The following is a 17,485-nucleotide window of genomic DNA, read 5'->3' as shown; positions in this document are numbered from 1 at the left end:
TTCCATTTAACATTTAAAGGGTCACTCAAGTCAAAATTAATCTTTCATGATTCAGATAGAGCAGCAATTTTAAACAACTTTCCAATTTACTTCCATTAACAAAATGTGCACAATCTTTTTATATTTACACTTTTTGAGTCAAAATCCTTCTAGGCATGTGCAAGAATTTACAGAATATACGTATATGCATTTGTGATTGGCTGATGGCTGTCACATGATACAGGGGGAGTGGAAATAGACATAACTTTAAAATTTGTCAGAAAAAAATCTACTACTCATTTGAAGTTCAGACTAAGTGCTATTGCTTTGTCTTTTATCATGCACTTGTTGATTATGCAAAGCTACTGTATGTACTGGCCCTTTAATGGCCATTCATTTGCATATGGATGTACTTCATCCCTACATCTTATTTAGATCTCTATTAAACTGCTCTAGTCAGAATCACCCCCACATTGTACTTATTTTAATGTGCATATTATTAGCTTTATTTTGTTATAGGCTACATGTATATTTTAATATATTTATTAAACACAATAGGGCCGATTTATCAAGGGGTGAATGACCCCTGATGCCCCTGTTTCCGCGCGAGCCTTCAGCATTTGTGGCAGTGCGTTTGTGTGAGTGTGTGTAGAAGGAGGAGGAAATAGAAAGAATGAAAATGTGTGTAAGTTTATAGAGAGAGAGAGGAAAAGAGAGAAAGGGAGAATGGAAAAGTGAAAGAACAAGAGAGAAGGAGAGAGACTAGTCCTTAACTGGTCCGCTGCCTCTGAGGCTGCGGACTTCAATCTGCCGATCCTATACGATCGGGTTGATAGAGCCTCCCTGCCAGCGGCCGATTTGCCGCGAATCTGCAGGGGACGGCATTGCACAAGCAGTTCACCAGAACTGCTTGTGCAATGTTAAATGCCGACAGCGTATGTTGTCGGCATTCAGAGATGTCTGGCGGACATGTTACGCTATAGCATATCATGTCTACCAGACTTTGGTTAATCGGCCCCTTGGACTCTCCATAAGCCTATCCTTGAATGTATTTATTTTTTTCTTTCATTATTTAGATAGAGAATACAATTTTAAGCAACTTTCCAGTTAACTTCTTTCAGCTAATTTGCTTTGTTCTGTTGGTATCCTTTTTTCAAAAAGCATATCTAGGTAGGCTCAGGAGCTTGGAGACAGCTGCTGATCAGTGGCTGCACTTATATGCCTCATTATTATAGGCTTACTGATGTGTTCAGCTATCTCCCAGTAGTGCTTTGCTGCTGCTTCAAGAAAGAATACTAATAATATGAAGCAAAATCCAAAATGCTGCTGAAAATGTAAATGTAAATGTAAAGGCCTAAAGCAAACCATTATTACTAATTTATACAAAAAATACTCTATATTTATTCACATGTCTGATAGAAGTTGAATAATGAGCAAACAAAACAGCTTGTCCATATTTATGTTCTAGAGATTTCCAGTAAATTTAAAGAGACATGAAACCCAAAAATGTTCTTTCATTATTTATACAGAGCATACATTTGTAAACAACTTTACTATTTACTTCTATTATCAATTGTATGTTATTCTTTGTGTGAGATTGCAATAGACAATGCACTCTGTGTGTTTAAATCCTGTAAATGAATAAACTGATGAGCCAATGACAAGAGGCATATATGTGGTGCTAATAGTCACCAGTCATGCATTGCTTTTTATAAAAGCTACATATAAAAGGTATATGGTATATGACAAGGTATTTGAATAGAAAGGGCTATAATGTTTATATATATATATATATATATATATATATATTCAAACAAAAAATTATATATAGTACTGCATCGTTGCACCCAGGCAGGTGACCATAGGTGGGTCGAGCTGTAGTTATATATATATATATATATATATATATCATAAATGTCTAAATACATGTATGTGTGTATTCTCAAATTTTTCTCTTAAACAAGTCAGACCCATTAGAGGAAATAAAATATACACCCAATAGCCAGGCTCACATAATCATTGCTTGTGATTCAAAATTTGTAAGTAGCCTACTAGATAGGTAAATTCTTAGTACAGTTATAGTATATAGTATTAGACTATTACAACAGTAGACATGGCTCTAAGTAATTAAACCCTTTTATAGTATGGCTTAATATATTGGTTCAGGCACTCAAAGTGTTAACCAAAGCAGACAAGTCTAAGAAATCAATAATGGAGCCTACATTAATGGGCGTGTACCCTTTAGTGATTATCTATTGGCGGCCTTAGTAACCAATAACTGGTGAGGTTAGCCTATATCAATTAGTGTAGGGCTTTAGGACATTACACAGTCTATGATTAAGGCTCCATAGGAGCTGAAACGCGTCAGACGCCCAATCCAGCCCTCCTTACGGCCCACATTCATAGCCATTATTTTATGCCTTTTTGCTATACTATGAGAAGTTTTTCAAAATAAAGACCAAACAGCTTTGAGCTTTTCTCATCTGGATTTTTCTTTGACTATATATATATATATATATATATATATATATATATATATATATATATATATATATATATATATATATATATCATAAATGTCTAAATACGTGTATGTGTGTATACTTTTATTTATATATATATATACATATTTATATGTGTATATACATTTGTATTTATATATGTACAGTATATGTAACATTCCATTGTTCTTAATCTTTACATAGTAGAAACTGTTCTTAGAGCGCTACGTATAATCGGGCCCTGAATTATATATATATTTAAGAATAAAACAAACATTTTCTTCTATGTGAAACTACCTTTGGGTTTAGCACTGTAGGTCTAACATAGAAACATAGAATTAGACGTTAAGAACCAAAAGGCCCATCAAATCTACCCATATTACATGGTATTATTTTTTTTAGAAAGGCCTTATGCATGTCCCAGGCATTTTTGTATTATTATTTTACAGTTCCTATGTTTACCACACCAGTTGGAAGTGTATTACATGAATTTACCACCCTTTCTTTAAAAAAATAAATGCTTCCTCACAATCTCTCCTGATTGTACTACCCTCTAACTTAAGATTGTTACCCTTTGTTTTGGTATTACTTTTTTGTGGAAAATGCTTTCAGCTTCCACTTTATCATGCGGTGTCAGGTTAGCGTGCGAGCGATAAGTGTTTTTATTTTTTTAATAATAATGCACTCCTTTGAAGTATATGGAGAGAAGAAGGTAGCTCGGTCACAATATCTGTAGTCCTGAAGTTAGTGTGTATCTTGTTTTGCTCGTGCACAAACATTATACTTTAATTTTGCAATACACGTGCTAACTCATGCGTGTTAAATGTTTACTTCCAGCGGTGTTTGCGCATGAGCGAAAGCGATAAATAGTGCACCACTTGTAAACTGGCTCTATATAGCTACATCATAAATAAAATAGATGGATATAGATATATATTTCTGCTGTTATTTGTTACACTTTATTTCTAGGTTTATGCAACCTGTTGTGACATTAATTTATTAATAAATATTAAATACTTACAAACTTTGGTGTTTATTTTAGTTGCTCAAAGAAATTTCAAGGAAGCGAAGAAGTGTCAGAGTGAGAAGGGAAGCTGATCTGAAACCATATATTGCTGCTTATTTTGATGTTCTACCTACGGAATTCACCCTTGGAGACCAGAAACCATATGGCCGTTTCGAAAACAAACAACTCCAAAATGGGCAAGAATATGTATTTTTTGTCCTGGCTGTCATAGAGCATACAGAATCCGTAAGTATTTAATCCTCAGATTAAAGACATTTCTTTTGTTAGAAAGAAGCTTTTGCATTGATCAGAATTTCACACATGTATATGTACAAACATCAAAGTGTTAGGCTTCCACCATTTTCAAAATATATGGTCGTTTATCAACATAATTTTGTTGTTTTCCCAACAAATTAGAATATGCTATTGTAAAGGAAGCAGATTTTAGTTCTTAACTTTCTTTTGCTGATAGAACTATTAATCAGTTAATGCACCAAAAATGTATATATTGATAAATACATATATATAAAAAATGTGTAACAGTTTGTAATGACAAACAGAAACCACAAATTTAAGAAGCGAAATCTCCTTTTTTTGCCTCCACCACTTCAAAGGCGCCAAGACAAATCACTCCAACACTCACTCGTTTGGGATGATTGACATGCCCTGCTCTTGCTTAATTGGTTGTATGAGAGAGCTCTTGTGTAGTGTTATATTTTTCTACCCGATACTGCATCGCAAGGGGCGAATGCAGGCAGACATTTCCTCTATTTGTAATCTTTATACATTTTTCCCATAGTGTAACTTTTAAGAATTGTATATATCATGTGAACCAGCTAGATATCTTTACTTCACATAGAACAAGGACACATTGAATGCAAGACTTTATTAATGTATGTCTTTTTTCTAACAGAATATATTATACTATTGTAAAGGAAGCTGATTTTAGTGTTTAACATTCTTGCTTATAAATGTATTAAAAATAAATATATGAAAAATGCTTTAACTTTTATGTATTGACAGAGACATTGTGCACCTATTCTGAACCGTGTATAGAATGTTAAACCAGCTAGATATATTTGCTTCCCATAGAACAAGGATAAATAATCATATAATTGGTATATAAGATCTTAAATGGACATAAAACCAATTCCAAGAAAACAGTTTCTATACATACTTTCATTTCAAATAATGTAAGGGAAAAATAAAGTTAAAAAAAATCAAAAGTTTGCACATCAAACATCTCTTTCTCTTCGTTATGCCCACTTATCCACCTCTGTCTTCTCTATTCTAGAAGCAGTGAGCTACAGCCAATCAAAAGCTGAAGTGCAGAGGTAGAGAGATGGCAGCATGAAAGCATGCCCCGTAACTCTTTAGAAACTAGTGCTACAGCTTCTAATTGGCTGTAGTTTACTGCTTTTATAATGAAAGAGACAACAGGGATGAGTAAGGTGAGGATGAGAAAGGCAAGTAAAGTTGTAATTCATATACATAGATATAGATAGATAGATAGATAGATAGATAGAAATGTCACATTAAGGGCTTTAAATCCAAAGATTGCTAATATCTTTGAAGAGTATTACTATTTTTAGTTGCATCCTGATCTCTTCAAAGAGTGATTGTGTACTTTTTACAGACTGTTATGTGTACATATATATATATACTTACTGGTCCTAAAGCCCGTGTACACTGGCCATTTTTTGCAGTACAGCAGTCCTACCCCTTGCACTTTCTCTCTCCCCCCTCTCTTTTGCTCTCTCCCACCCCCTCTCTTTTGCTCTCTCTCCACTCTATTTTGCGCTCTCTCTCCCCCTATCTTTTGAGCTCTCTCTCCCCCTCTCTTTGAGCTCGCTCTCTCTCCTCCTCTCTTTTGCTCTCTCTCCCCCCTCTCTTTTGCTCTCTCCCCCCTCTCTTTTGATCTCTCTCTCCCCTATCTTTTGCTCTCTCTATTCCCCACGTCTCTTTTGCTTTCTCTCTCTTCCCCTCTCTTGCTCTCTCTCTCCCCCCTCTCTTTTGCTCTCTCCCCACCTCTCTTGCTCTCTTTTTCCCCTACTTTTGCACTTTCTTTCTCCCCCCTCTCTTTTGCTCTCTCTCTTCCCCTCTCTTTTTCTCTCCTTCTCTTCCCTTCCCCAATCTCTTTTGCTCTCTCTCTCCCATCTATTTTGCTCTCCCCCCTCTCTTTTGCTTTCTCTCTTCCCCTCTCTTTTGTTCTCTCCCTCTTTCTTTTTGCTCTCTCTCCCCTTCTCTTTTGCTCTATCGCTTCCCCTCTATTTTGCTCTCTCTCTCTCCCCTCCTCTCTTTTGCTCTCTCTCTCCCACCCGCTCTTTTGCTCTCTCCCCCTATCTTTTGCTCTCTCTCCCTCACTTTTGCTCTCTCTCCTCTCTTTCTTTTGCTCTCTTCCCCTTTCTTTTGCTCTCTCCCCCATTCTTTTGCTCTCTCCCCCTCTCCTTTGCCCCCTTCCCCCTCTCTTTTGCTCTTTCTCCCCCTCTTTTGCTCTCTCTCTCCATCTTTTGCTCTCTCTCTCCCCCTCTTTTGCTCTCTCTGCCCCCTCTTTTTTGATCTCTCTCTCCCCCTCTCTTTTGCTCTCTCTCTCACCATCTCTTTTGCTCTCTCTCTCTCTCTCTCCCACCCTCTCTTTTGCTCTCTCTCTCCCATCCTCTCTTTTGCTCTCTCTCTCTCTTTTGCTCTCTCTGCCCCCTCTTTTTTGATCTCTCTCTCCCCCTCTCTTTTGCTCTCTCTCTCACCATCTCTTTTGCTCTCTCTCTCTCTCTCTCTCTCTCTCTCTCTTTCTCACACACACACACCCTCTCACACACACCCTCTCTTTTGCTCTCTCTCTCTATCCCACCCTCTCTTTTGCTCTCTCTCACCATTTATTTTGCTCTCTCTCTCTCTCTCTCTCTCTCTCTCTCCCTCCCTCCCACCCTCTCTTTTGCTCTCTCTCCCACCCTCTATTTTGCTCTCTCTCTCTTGCTCTCTCTCTCTATCCCACCCTCTCTTTTGCTCTCTCTCACCATTTCTTTTGCTCTCTCTCTCTCTCTCTCTCTCTCTCTCTCTCTCTCTCTCTCTCTCTCTCTCTCTCTCTCTCTCTCTCTCTCTCCCTCCCTCCCACCCTCTCTTTTGCTCTCTCTCCCCCTCTCTCTTTTGCTCTCTCTATCTCTCTCTCTCTCTCTCTCTCTCTCCCTCTCTTTTGCTCTCTCTCTCCCTCTCTTTTGCTATATGGCTCCCCTCTATTTTGCTCTCTCTCTCTACTCCCTCTATTTTGCTCTCTCAATCTCTCTTTTGCTATCTCTCTCTCCCACCCTCCCTTTTGCTCTCTCTCTCTCACCCTTTCTTTTGCTATCTCCCCCTCTCTTTTGCTCTCTCTCTCCCCTTTCTTTTGTTCTCTCCCCCTTTCTTTTGCTCTCTCTCTCTCCTCTTTCTTTTGCTCTCTCTCTCCCCCCTCTCTTTTGCTCTCTCTCACCATCTCTTTTGCTATCTCTCTCTCTCTCTCTCTCTCTCTCCCAGCATCTCTTTTGCTATCTCTCTCTCCCACCCTCTCTTTTGCTCTCCCTCTCTCACACACCCTCTCTTTTGCTCTCTCTCTCTCACACACACCCTCTCTCTCTCTCCCACCCTCTCTTTTGCTCTCTCTCACCATCTCTTTTGCTATCTCTCTCTCTCTCTCTCCCACCCTCTCTTTTGCTATCTCTCTCTCCCACCCTCTCTTTTGCTCTCCCTCTCTCACACACCCTCTCTTTTGCTCTCTCTCTCTCTCACACACCCTCTCTTTTGCTCTCTCTCCTACCCTCTCTTTTGCTCTCTCCCTCTCTTGCTCTCTTTCCACCCCTCTATTTTGCTCTGTCTCTCTCCCACTCTTTCTCTCCCCCTCTATTTTTCTCTATCTCCCCCACTCTCTTTTGCTCTCTCTCCCACCCTCTCTTTTGCTCTCTCTCCCACCTTCTCTTTTGCTCTTTCTCTCCCACCCTCTCTTTTGCTCTCTCTCTCTCTTCCACCCTCTCTCTTGCTGTCTCTCCACCCCTCTCTTTTGCTCTCTCTCCACCCTCTCTTTTGCTCTCTCTCCCTCCTCTCTTTTGTTCTCTCTCTCTCCCCCCTCTCTTTTGCTCCCTCTCCCTCTCTTTTGCTCTCTCTCCCCTTCTCTATTGCACCCCCTCTATTTTGTTCTCTCTCTCTCCCCCTCTCTTTTGCTCTCTCCCACCCTCTCTTTTGCTCTCTCTCTCTCCCCCTCTCTTTTGCTTTCTCTCCCCCTCTTTTGCTCTCTTCCCCTATATTTTGCTCTCTCTCCCTCACTTTTGCTCTCTCTCCCCCCTTTCTTTTGCTCTCTCCTCCTCGATTTTGCTCTCTCCCCCTCTCTTTTGCTCTCTCTCTCCCCTATCTTTTGCTCTCTCTATTCCCCACTTCTCTTTTGCTTTCTCTCTCTCCCCCTCTCTTGCTCTCTCTCCCCCCTCTCTTTTGCTCTCTCCCCACCTCTCTTGCTCTCTTTTTCCCCTTCTTTTGCACTTTTTTTCTCCCCCTCTCTTTTGCTCTCTCTCTCTCCCCCTCTCTTTTGCTCTCCTTCTCTTCCCTTCCCCACTCTCTTTTGCTCTCTCTCTCCCATCTCTTTTGCTCTCCCCCCCCCTCTCTTTTGCTTTCTCTCTTCCCCTCTCTTTTGCTCTCTCTCTCTCTCTCTCTCTCCCCTCTCTTTTGTTCTCTCCCCCTTTCTTTTTGCTCTCTCTCCCCTTCTCTTTTGCTCTATTGCTCCCCCTCTATTTTGTTCTCTCTCTCTCTCCCCCTCTCTTTTGCTCTCTTCCACCCTCTCTTTTGCTCTCTCTCTCTCCCCCTCTCTTTTGCTCTCTTCCCCTATCTTTTACGCTCTCTCCCTCACTTTTGCTCTCTCTCCCCCCTTTCTTTTTCTCTCTCCTCCTCTATTTTGCTCTCTCCCCTCTATTTGCTCTCTCCCCCTTTATTTTGCTCTCTCCCCCTCTCTTTTGCTCTCTCCCCCTCTCTTTTGCTCTTTCCCCCTCTCTTTTGCTCTCTCTCCCCATCTTTTGCTCTCTCTCTCCCCCCCTCTTTTGCTCTCTCTCTATTCCCCTCTTTTGCTCTCTCTGCCCCCTCTCTTTTGATCTCTCTCCCCCACCCTCTCTTTTGCTCTCTCTCTCCCATCTCTTTTGCTATCCCCCCTCTCTTTTGCTTTCTCTCTTCCCCTCTCTTTTGCTCTCTCTCTCTCTCTCTCTCTCTCTCCCCCCCTCTCTTTTGTTATTTCCCCCTTTCTTTTTGCTCTCTCTCCCCTTCTCTTTTGCTCTATCGCTCCCCTATTTTGCTCTCTCTCACCCTCTCTTTTGCTCTCTCTCCCACCCTCTCTTTTGCTCTCTCTCTCTCTCCCCCCCTCTTTTGCTCTCTTCCCCTATCTTTTGCTCTCTCTCCCTCACTTTTGCTCTCTCTCCCCCCTTTCTTTTGCTCTCTCCCTCTTTCTTTTGCTCTCTCCCCCTCTCTTTTGCTCTCTCCCCCTCTCTTTTGCTCTCTCTCCACCTCTTTTGCTCTCTCTCCCCCTCTTTTGCTCTCTCTCTCCCCCCTCTTTTGCTCTCTCTGCTCCCTCTCATTTGATCTCTCTCCCCACCCTCTCTTTTGCTCTCTCTCTCACTGTCTCTTTTGCTCTCTCTCTCTCTCTCTCTTGCTCTCTCTCTCTCTCTCTCACCCTCTCCTTTGATCTCTCTCTCTCCCATCCTCTCTTTTGCTTTCTCTCTCACACACAACCCTTTCACGCACACACTCTCTTTTGCTCTCTCTTTCTCTATCCCACCCTCTCTTTTGCTCTCTCTCTCCCATCCTCTCTTTTGCTCTCTCTCCCACCCTCTCTTTTGCTCTCTCTCCCACCTTCTCTTTTGCTCTTTCTCTCCCACCCTCTCTTTTGCTCTCTCTCTCTCTTCCACCCTCTCTCTTGCTGTCTCTCCACCCCTCTCTTTTGCGCTCTCTCCACCCCTCTCTTTTGCTCTCTCTCCCTCTCTTTTGCTCTCTCTCCCCTTCTCTATTGCACCCCCTCTATTTTGTTCTCTCTCACTCCCCCTCTCTTTTGCTCTCTCCCACCCTCTCTTTTGCTCTCTCTCTCTCCCCCTCTCTTTTGCTTTCTCTCCCCCTCTTTTGCTCTCTTCCCCTATATTTTGCTCTCTCTCCCTCACTTTTGCTCTCTCTCCCCCCTTTCTTTTGCTCTCTCCTCCTCAATTTTGCTCTCTCCCCCTCTCTTTTGCTCTCTCTCTCCCCTATCTTTTGCTCTCTCTATTCCCCACTTCTCTTTTGCTTTCTCTCTCTCCCCCTCTCTTGCTCTCTCTCTCCCCCCTCTCTTTTGCTCTCTCCCCACCTCTCTTGCTCTCTTTTTCCCCTTCTTTTGCACTTTTTTTCTCCCCCCTCTCTTTTGCTCTCTCTCTCCCCCTCTCTTTTGCTCTCTCCCCCCCTCTCTTTTGCTTTCTCTCTTCCCCTCTCTTTTGCTCTCTCTCTCCCATCTCTTTTGCTCTCTCCCCCCCTCTCTTTTGCTTTCTCTCTTCCCCTCTCTTTTGCTCTCTCTCTCTCTCTCTCTCTCTCTCTCTCTCTCTCTCTCTCTCTCTCTCTCTCTCTCTCCCCTCTCTTTTGTTCTCTCCCCCTTTCTTTTTGCTCTCTCTCCCCTTCTCTTTTGCTCTATTGCTCCCCCTCTATTTTGTTCTCTCTCTCTCCCCCTCTCTTTTGCTCTCTTCCACCCTCTCTTTTGCTCTCTCTCTCTCCCCCTCTCTTTTGCTCTCTTCCCCTATCTTTTATGCTCTCTCCCTCACTTTTGCTCTCTCTCCCCCCTTTCTTTTTCTCTCTCCTCCTCTATTTGCTCTCTCCCCCTTTATTTTGCTCTCTCCCCCTCTCTTTTGCTCTCTCCCCCTCTCTTTTGCTCTTTCCCCCTCTCTTTTGCTCTCTCTCCCCATCTTTTGCTCTCTCTCTCCCCCCCCTCTTTTACTCTCTCTCTCCCCCTCTTTTGCTCTCTCTGCCCCTCTCTTTTGATCTCTCTCCCCCTCCCTCTCTTTTGCTCTCTCTCTCCCATCTCTTTTGCTATCCCCCCCTCTCTTTTGCTTTCTCTCTTCCCCTCTCTTTTGCTCTCTCTCTCCCCCCCTCTCTTTTGTTATTTCCCCCTTTCTTTTTGCTCTCTCTCCCCTTCTCTTTTGCTCTATCGCTCCCCTATTTTGCTCTCTCTCACCCTCTCTTTTGCTCTCTCTCCCACCCTCTCTTTTGCTCTCTCTCTCTCCCCCCCTCTTTTGCTCTCTTCCTCTATCTTTTTCTCTCTCTCCCTCACTTTTGCTCTCTCTCCCCCCTTTCTTTTGCTCTCTCCCCCTTTCTTTTGCTCTCTCCCCCTTTCTTTTGCTCTCTCCCCCTCTCTTTTGCTCTCTCCCCCTCTCTTTTGCTCTCTCTCCACCTCTTTTGCTCTCTCTCCACCTCTTTTGCTCTCTCTCTCCCCCTCTTTTGCTCTCTCTGCTCCCTCTCATTTGATCTCTCTCCCCACCCTCTCTTTTGCTCTCTCTCTCACTGTCTCTTTTGCTCTCTCTCTCTCTTGCTCTCTCTCTCTCTCTCTCTCTCTCACCCTCTCCTTTGATCTCTCTCTCTCCCATCCTCTCTTTTGCTCTCTCACACACACACACCCTCTCACACACACACACTCTTTTTTGCTCTCTCTTTCTCTATCCCACCCTCCCTTTTGCTCTCTTCTCTCTCCCACCCTCTCTTTTGCTCTCTCTCTCTCTCTCTCTCTATATCTCTATCTCTCTCACCCTCTATTTTGCTCTGTCTCTCTCTTTCTCTCCCCCTCTCTTTTTCTCTCTCTCTCTCCCCCTCTCTCTTTTGCTCTCTCTCTCCCTCTCTTTTGCTCTATGGCTCCCCTCTATTTTGCTCTTTCTCTCTACTCCCTCTCTTTTGCTCTCTTACTCTCTATTTTGCTATCTCTCTCTCTCCCACCCTCACTTTTGCTCTCCCTCTCACCCTTTCTTTTGCTATCTCCCCCTCTCTTTTGCTCTCTCTCTCCCCCCTTTCTTTTGCTCTCTCCCCCTTTCTTTTTCTCTCTCTCTCCCCTCTTTCTTTTGCTCTCTCTCCCCCTCTCTTTTGTTCTCTCTCACCATCTCTTTTGCTATCTCTCTCTCTCCCACCCTCTCTTTTGTTCTCTCTCTCTCTCTCTCTCTCTCTCTCTCTCTCTCTCTCTCTCTCACACCCTCTCTTCTGCTCTCTCTCCCCTCTTTTGCTCTCTCCCCCTCTCTTGCTCTCTTTCCACCCCTCTATTTTTCTCTGTCTCTCTCCCACTCTTTCTCTCCCCCTCTATTTTTCTCTCTCTCTCCCCACTCTCTTTTGCTCTCTCTCTCCCACCCTCTCTTTTGCTCTCTCTCCCACCTTCTCTTTTGCTCTTTCTCTCCCACCCTCTCTTTTGATCTCTCTCTCTCTTCCACCCTCTCTTGCTGTCTCTCCCCCCTCTCTTTTGCTCTCTCTCCACCCCTCTCTTTTGCTCTCTCTCCACCCCTCTCTTTTGCTCTCTCTCCCTCCTCTATTTTGCTCCATCTGCCTCCTCTCTTTTGCTCTCTCTCCCCCCTCTCTTTTGCTCTCTCTCCCCATCTCTTTTGCTCTCTCTCCCCCCTCTCTTTTGCTCTCGCTTGCCTTCTCTTGCTCTCTCGTCCCCCCTTCTCTTTTGCTCTCACTATCTCCCCCCTCTCTTTTGCTCTCTCTCTCCTTTTCTTTTGCTCCCTCTCTCCCACCCTCTCTTTTGTTCTCTCTCTCCCCACCCTCTCTTTTGCTCTCTCTCTCCCACCATCTCTTTGCTCTCTCTCCCACCCTCTCTTTTGCTCTCTCCCTCTCCCACCCTCTCTTTTGCTCTCTCTCTATCCCACCCTCTCTTTTCTCTCCCCCCCCTCTCTTTTTCTCTCTCCCCCTTTTACTCTCTCTCCCCCCTCTTTTGCTCTCTCTCTCTCCCTCCTCTTTTGCCCCCCCCTCTTTTGCTCTCTCCCCCCTCTTTTGCTCTCTCCCCCCTCTTTTGCTCTCTCCCCCCTCTTTTGCTCTCTCCCCCCTCTTTTGCTCTCTCTCCCCCCTCTTTTGCTCTCCCCCCCTCTTTTGCTCTCTCCCCCCTCTTTTGCTGTCTCTCTCTCCCCCCTCTTTTGCTCTCTCTCCCCCTCTTTTGCTCTCTCTCCCCCTCATTTGCTCTCCCCACTCTTTTTGCTCTCCCCCCCTCTCTTTTGCTTTCTCTCCCCTCTTTTTTGCACTCTCTCTCTCTCTCTCTCTCTCTCACGGTCATGCCCACTCCTGCCCGGCCACACCCACCACCTGACCTGTCCGACCACGCCCCTTGTCACAGCCGTGCCGCACCACGCCCCCATCACAAAGCTTCGGTCCGGCCTCTCTGCAGCTGCTGTCAGATCCTAACGGCCAGGTATGTTTGTCCTCGCATAGTCTCTACTACGCATGACAGCTTCGGACAAACATACCTGGCCTTTTATATTATAGGATATATATATATATACATACATATATACATACACACACACATCATACATACATTTAAAAAATATATATATATATCAGTTTCTCTGGTTTTATTATTTATAGGTATGTGTTTAAGTAAAATTAACATTTTTGTGTTATTCTATACACTACTTACAATGTTTCTCACAAATTCCAAATAATATTGACATTTAGAGCATGTATTTAATGAAAATAATTGGTCAAAATAGCAAAAAAGTTAGTGTTTTCAGTTCTCAAATAATGCAAAGAAAACAAGTTCATAATCATTTTTAAACAATACAATACTGATGTTTTAACTTAGCAAGAGTTCAGAAATCAATATTTGGTAGAATCACCCTGATTTTCAATCACAACTTTCATGCGACTTGGCATACTCTCTACCATTATTGCTGTTGGGTGAATTTTTGCTACTCCTGGTGCAAATATTCAAGCAGCTCAGCTCTGTTTGATAACTTGGGACCATCCATCTTCCTTTTGACCACATTCCAGAGTTTTTAGGTGGGGTTAATGTCTATAGATTGGGCTTGCCATGACAGGGTCTTGATCTGGTGTTCCTTCATCCAAACCTTGATTGACCTGGCTGTGTGGCATGCAACATTGTCGTGCTGGAAAAACAAACCCTCAGATTTAGGGAATATTGTCAAAGCAGAAGGAAACAAGTTTTCTTCCAGAATTATTATTATCATTTATTTGTATACCGCCGCAAAATTCTGTAGCGCTGGGTACAGAGGAAGAGGGCCCTACTCCGGAGAGCTTACAGTCTACAGGTGCAGAGACATACAATTTGGGGTAGCTTGTCACATGGATTGTAGCATCTGTAGCTATACAAGGTTGGAGACAGTCTTATAAAGTAGGGTAGAGAGTTCCAGAGAACAGGAGCAGTGCATGAGAAATCTTGGAAGTGGGAGAGGAACTTAGAGATATAAGAGAGGAGAGCCATAGCTCAGAGGTTGATTGAAGAGGACGGGTCAGTTAATATTTGGAGATGACAGAGGAAGTATAGTTGTGAGTGAGACTGTTGAGAGCCTTGTAAGTTAGAGTTAATGCTTTTAATTGTATTCAAGAGTGTATAGGGAGCCAGTGTAGAAACTGGTAGAGGGGAGCAGCTAATGTAGATTGGTGACTTAGGTGGATGAATCTAGCTGAAGCATTCATAATAGATTTGAGGAAGTAGTGGCGGTATTTGGGAAGGCCATTTAGTAGAATACAATAGTCAATGCATGACAAAATGACGGAATTAATTAGTATTTTTATATGGCTAGATTACGAGTTTTGTGGTAAGAGCGGCTCGGTACTAACTTGCAAGTTATTTCCACCGCTCACCTCCCTATAGCGCTGCTATTACAGGTTTTCATAAACCCGGCGTTAGCAGGCAATATGTGAGCATTGAGCAAAATTGAACTCCATACCGCACTCAAATACCAGCGCTGCTTTGAGCTGGTTTTACGTGCTTGTGCACAATTCCCCCATATATATGTATGTAAAGTTAGGGGTGTTAGGGTTAGACTTAGGGTTAGGTTTAGGGGTTAATAACTTTAGTTTAGTGGCGGCGATTTTGGGGGCAGCAGATTAGGGGTTAATAACAGTAATATAGGTTGCAGCGATGTTAGGGACAGCAGATTAGGGGTTAATAATATTTAACTAGTGTTTACGATGCGGGAGTGAGGTGGTTTAGGGGTTAATATGTTTATTATAGTGACAGTGATGTCCGGAGCGGCAGATTAGGGGTTAATAATTTTATTTTAGTGATTGCTATGTGGGATGGCCTCAGTTTAGGGGTTAATAGGTAGTTTATGGGTGTTAGTGCACTTTTTAGCACATTAGTTATGTGTTTTATGTTACGGTGTTGTAACATAAAAGCCATAACTACTGACTTTCAGTTTACGGTATAGATCTTGACGGTATAGGCTGTACCCCCTCACTTTTTGGCCGGACAGGCAAACTTGTAATACCTGCACTGTGGAAGTCCCATTGAAAAAGGACTTTTTAAAAACTGTGGTAGTTACGTTGCGTTACGGTCAAAAAAGTGTGCGGTACAGATATACCTGCAAGACTCGTAATACCAGCGGTAGTGAAAAAGAGCCATAACAATACTTTTTCACTCATACCGCAATTTTTTTTTATGAATTCTGGAAATGTTGTTCAGGTTTGCAAATCAGGATTTAGAAACTGCAAGACAGCAAACCTGGGGTGAGGTGTTGAGAATAGGGTCTCCAACTGTCAGAGAAATATCAGGTCTTGAAGATGGGGGTAATAAGAAGCAGCTCAGTAGCTCAGTTTTAGACAGATTGAGTTGCAGGTAGTGCAAGTACATCCAAGAGGACATTGCAGAGAAACAGTTTGTAATCTTGTTAAGAGGGAGATATTATCAAAAAAAGTAACAATGGCACTACTTAGGATCAAAAAACGTTCCCCTTTATATGATCATTTATAATAATGGTTTATTAGGGAATGGTGCTTGTACTGGTCATAAATTAAAAAAGCAAATCAGTAGAAGACTGATAGAAGAATAGAAATGTAGCACTAATGAATGTTATAGAAAAATATCAGATTATAGAAAAGAATGAAAAAATACATAAAACTTAACTTTTACTTAATTGGTTAAAAAACTAGGTTATACATATAACGTGAAAATTAGCACATGCCTACTAAGGCTGGGCTATGTAAATACATTAACCCTATTATAATTGGAAACCCTCTAGGGTCTCAATGGTACCTAATAGGTAGACGATTCAGGGGGTTGTGGTAACCACTAATCTGATATCCACTAGAACCAAAGTATGCGATTATTTAGGTGGATGAGGTAATATGAAACAACTGGTTCTATATCAGTCTGTCCTGTGTATAGTTATCAATGATTAATAGTAAATGGTATAACACAGTCTATATGTCGTGGTATAAACTGTAATATCTTGAGGTAACTCTCTAAAGCATATCTAGATATTTCTAGAAAAAAGAGAAGAATAAATAATTTAAACTCTACGAGTGCCAGAGAGTGCCATTTAAATATACCAGGGATTATGTCTGTAATTGGTGCCTTATATTCCCCAATCCCTAGAGCATCTATGATTATTCCTGGAAATGGTGTATATAAATATCTCTAAAAGTTAGGGTAAATGATAGGTTATTAAGTTTCTAGGAGTACCTACGAACTATACCATATAAAATGATCAGGTGATACCTGTATAGTACAGTAAGTGAGTATATCTTTACACTCTGGAGATAACAGAAACCTATACCTCTTAGTTAGCCGTAGATAGTAATTAAAATAGGTTTGTAGATGATTAGCACTTTAGAGATACAAAATTTAGAAATGCCAAAGATCTATACCTGTTGATTTTACAGTCTAAATATTTGAATATTTGTCTCTCTGTAGAGACCTATACCACTTGATTTACCGTTAATATTAATATTAAGTTCCAGATATGTATAAAGGATTCACACTTTGAAAATACTAAATATTAATACCTATTAATTTACCGTATTAGTACATTCTTCTTTAGAAATACCAGAGACTTATACCTTTTAGTTAACCATTAGTTGTAAATTTCAGATATATATATATATATATTTATTCTGTGGAAATTCCATAGACCTATACCACTTATTAGGTTCCAGATATATATAAAGGATTCACACTTTGGAAATACTACGTTCCAGATATATATATAAAGGATTCACAATCCTGTTAGTTTACCATATAATACATTCCTCTCTGGAAATACCAGAGACCTATACCATTTAGTTTACCATTGGTTGTAACTGTCAGATATATATAAATAATTCACACTCTCAAATTTACGGAGACCCCTACCAGTTGATTTACCTCTCTGGATATCCCAGAGACCTATACCATCGGTTTACTCGGCTAAAAGGCCTGTGAGCCAAATTGGGAGTGATGATTGGATGTAAAAGTAGGTCAATCCTTATAGCGCTTTGCAATTGGCTGGTTCTTCGTTATTCATTACATATGTAATTAAGATTGATTAAAATTATATCTTTACTCGTTTTCAATATCTCTGTGTGTAATAGCTTTCTAGATTGTATGTAATATATTGCTTAATATTTCATCATATGCAATATAATACTATGACTGCTAAGTTAGTTCTCATTGGTGGAGATATCCTTCATACTTCTTGTCTTTGGATCATGCAGCTGTCAATCATCACAATTTGTTGTGATTGGTTGACAGTGTCATTCCAGATTATCTATAAACCAAAAATCTCGCTGTAAAATGAGAAAAATATGTATGCAAACTGGGTCAGATGTGTGTTTGCAAACTACTTGTTTTGACTGAGCTTGAATCAAATATTGGATACATGTCTTGGGTAATTGCGAACGAGTGTTATACATTCTGATTGGTCAGTGTCACTGTTCATCATTACAGCCGCCAATGAGAACATTCGCTGAAAAGCGAGATGATCAATAAGGATTTACCGGGCATCATTAAATACTTTGACATGTAACTGAATTATCTATGTTTGTATTTGATGCTTAGTCTAAGTTGTACCAT

General features: G+C 41.8%; 1 protein-coding gene across 1 annotated transcript in view; it reads left to right on the top strand.

The window, feature by feature from the left end:
- Window positions 1–17,485, top strand: part of PTPRD (protein tyrosine phosphatase receptor type D) — a 666,726-nt gene that overhangs the window by 440,431 nt on the left and 208,810 nt on the right. The window contains exon 19 of the mRNA XM_053702567.1: window positions 3,523–3,732. Coding sequence (XP_053558542.1) covers window positions 3,523–3,732 — 210 coding nt within the window. The remainder of the gene's footprint in view (window positions 1–3,522; window positions 3,733–17,485) is intronic.

The sequence above is a fragment of the Bombina bombina genome, chromosome 2, assembly GCF_027579735.1.
Source record: "Bombina bombina isolate aBomBom1 chromosome 2, aBomBom1.pri, whole genome shotgun sequence".
Lineage (NCBI taxonomy): Eukaryota > Metazoa > Chordata > Amphibia > Anura > Bombinatoridae > Bombina > Bombina bombina.
Note: the sequence above shows the minus strand (reverse complement) of the source record. Positions and strands in the feature narration are given on the sequence as shown.